The sequence below is a fragment of the Solanum pennellii genome, chromosome 7 (assembly GCF_001406875.1).
Source record: "Solanum pennellii chromosome 7, SPENNV200".
NCBI classification, from domain to species: Eukaryota; Viridiplantae; Streptophyta; class Magnoliopsida; order Solanales; family Solanaceae; genus Solanum; species Solanum pennellii.
In genome coordinates, this window is record NC_028643.1 from 28351135 (window position 1) to 28354311 (window position 3177).

The 3177-nt window shown below is 38.7% G+C and overlaps 2 protein-coding genes across 2 annotated transcripts; both read left to right on the forward strand.

The window, feature by feature from the left end:
• The first annotated feature begins 446 nt into the window (after positions 1-446).
• On the forward strand, positions 447-881 carry LOC107024944. Its single transcript, XM_015225854.1, has one exon. It carries the CDS (start codon positions 447-449, stop codon positions 879-881), a length of 435 nt encoding a protein of 144 aa, XP_015081340.1.
• A 545-nt stretch (positions 882-1426) lies between these two features.
• On the forward strand, positions 1427-1952 carry LOC107024945. Its single transcript, XM_015225855.1, has 2 exons — positions 1427-1651; positions 1752-1952. The coding sequence occupies exons 1-2, from the start codon at positions 1427-1429 to the stop codon at positions 1950-1952; spliced, it is 426 nt and encodes a 141-aa protein (XP_015081341.1).
• Positions 1953-3177: the final 1225 nt, after the last annotated feature.

Consider the following 3177-nt stretch of genomic DNA (forward strand, 5'->3'; position numbering starts at 1 on the left):
AAGTTGAGACATTATTTGTCTTCTTATACTACATACCTTATTTCCAGGATGGACCCATTGAAGTATATTTTCCAAAAGGTGATGCCAACCGGAAAGTTAGCTAAGTGGAAAATGTTATTGAGTGAATTTGATATTGTGTAAGTGACTCAGAATGCGATAAAAGCACAGGCTTTGGCTGATCATCTTGCAGAAAATCCTTTTGATGAAGCATATGAGCCACTCAAGACTTATTTCCACAATGAAGAAGTATCGTTTGTGGGTGAAGATATTTTTGAAATATATCTTGGTTGGAGATTATTTCTCGATGGAGCAGCATATCACCAAGGAAAATGTGTCGGAGCAGTCTTAGTGTCATAATCTGGTAGACACTATCCCATAGCAGCTAAACTCTTATTTAATTGCACGAACAACATGACTGAATATGAAGCTTGCATTTTTGTTTAAAAATGGCCATCGACATGAATGTCCACGAGCTATTAGTTATTGGACAGGTTCAAGGAGAGTGGGCCGTGAAGAATCCAAAGATTATACCTTATGTGAAGTGTGTAAACAAACTATGCAAAAGATTTCGTAAGATTGAGTTCAGACATACTCCCAGAATACATAATGGGTTGTCCGATTCCCTTGCCACCATCGCTTCGATGATTAAGCATCCAGACACTGAGTATATTGATCCTCTATATATAGAGATGAAGGAACATCCAATCCATTGTTCACATGTGGAAGCAAAACCAGACGATTTGCCATGGTATTTTGATATAAGGAAGTATTTAGAGTCTGGGAATTATCCAGAACATGCAACATCCAACCAGAAGAAGTCGATACATCATATGGCTCTCAATTTCTTCTTATTGGAGAAGTCCATTACAGGAGGACTCTAGATTTGGGTCTTCTCAGATGTGTTGATGTTGTTGAAGCTGCAAAACTTATTGAACATTTACATGCTGGAGTATGTGGTACGCATATGAATGGGATCACCTTGGCAAGAAAGATCCTTCGAGCCGGTTATTGCTGGATGACTATGTAGAATGATTGTTGTAAGTTTGTGCAGAAATGTCATAAATGTAAAGTGCACGGTGATTTGATCCGAGTGCTGCCTCACAAACTTAATGCTATGAGTTCACCTTCGCCATTTGTAGCTTGGGGTATGGATGTCATCGGTCCGATAGAGCCAGCCTCTTCAAATGGACACAGATTCATTTTTGTTGCCATCGACTATTTCACCAAGTGGGTCGAAGTAGCTCTGTACAAGTCGGTGACCAAAAAAGTTGTAGCCGATTTTGTTCGCAACAATATGATATGCAGATTTGGAGTACCAGAATCCATCATTACTGATAATGGTGCAAATCTCAACAGTCACTTGATGAGAGATATATGTGGGCAATTTAAGATTACTCACCGAAACTCAACCGCTTATCGTCCTCAAATGAATGGAACTGTAGAGGCTGCCAATAAGAATATCAAGAAGATTCTGAGGAAAATGATTGACAATCATCGAAGATGGCATGAGATGTTTCCATATGCTTTGTTGGGTTATCGAATGACTGTCAGAACGTCGATTGGGTTCACTCCATATTTGCTAGTATATGGAACAGAAGAAGTCATACCTGCTGAAGTCGAAATATCATTTGAGAATCATCCAAGAAGATCAGTTAAGTAATGTTAAGTGGGTCAGCAACCGGATTGATCGACTAACTTTGATTGATAAAAAGATAATGGTTTCCGTTTGTCATGGTCAACTATATCGACAGAGAATGATTCGTGCTTTCCACAAGACAGACAGAGCCAGAAGTCAGTTGGTACTTAAGCACATTTTTCCTCATCAGGAAGAGTACAAAGGAAAATTTGCACCAAATAACCAAGGACCTTACATGGTTCGCAAAGTATTATCTCGAGGTGCTTTGGTCCTTTCGGAGATGGACGGCACCACATGGCCGAAATCGATCAACTGAGATGCTATCAAGAAATACTACGTGTGAAGTTTCAGTTTGCATTTTTGTTATTTATTGTAATCGATCTGACCTGAATTCTCGAGAATGAAATACGTAGGCGGCCTATTTCGGCCTCGGTCACCCCATTTATCCCTTTCAATATTTCTTTGTATTTGAACTACGTTCGACCTGAATTCTCAAGAATGAGATACGTAGGCGATCTATGTCGGCCTCGATCGGTTTCTTTGTGAATTTCTTATTCTTTGTTAACCTTTGAGGAGGAACTACATTTGACCTAATTCCTGCCTCAAGGGGATACATAGGCGCCACAAGGTTTCGATCATATTTCCCGTAAGATTTCTATTCCTCTTTACATTAGAAACTGGGACAGAATTTTTGAGAGGGACTCAAAAAATGTCGAGAAGAAGATTTTTTCTCAACAAGCCAAGACTGAAGATATTTCGAGATTTGTGACCGAGAAAAATATTTGAAGGGATCTCAAAAGTTCCATGATTTGCTCACTAACAGTCAAGGATAATCCAAGACAGTTAACTGGGACAGAAATTTTGAGGATGGCCCCAAAATTTAGACATGGGTTTATCGACAGTCTAGAGTGACTTGGAATACTCCCCATCGAATAATCAGATATACCTCCAAGCATCAGGCTCAAAGAAGTTTGCTAAGCCTGACGTGACATGACACTTGGCAGTGACCTTTTTAAAAATACTACTCGAAAAAAAAAATTCTTAAAGTTTTCCCTTCATGTTTCATTTGTTTTGGCATAAAATTTTTGTCTTGTCTATCAAGAGTCGGGATATCAGGAAATCAGCTAGAAATAGCAGGACAATGAGTAGACAACTGAAGGAATTGACACAGATCAGTTCATTTTAAAACTATTAATTTTTCGGTGGACGCAGGTTTATAGCTTTGCTTTAAAATCAGCAAATTCCTTCGATCGATGAATATAGAGAAGTCAAGGGAGGAGAAAGCTCTCCCAAAATTAACGGTGTTCATGTAGACGCATGAATTATTTTATATTGCTTATACTGGGAGCTTTGGAATACAAATGGTTTATTTCAGTCAATTTCCAACAACATCAAGTCTAAAAAACGTCCAGCTAGATTAAGAGATGAATCGAGCAGAAAATCTCAAGAAAGAGTTCACGGTTTCCACAAAGGACGTCATCTGCATCATAATATCATATAAGGTATTACCACTACCCGAAGGGTCATTTATTTGTATTGTC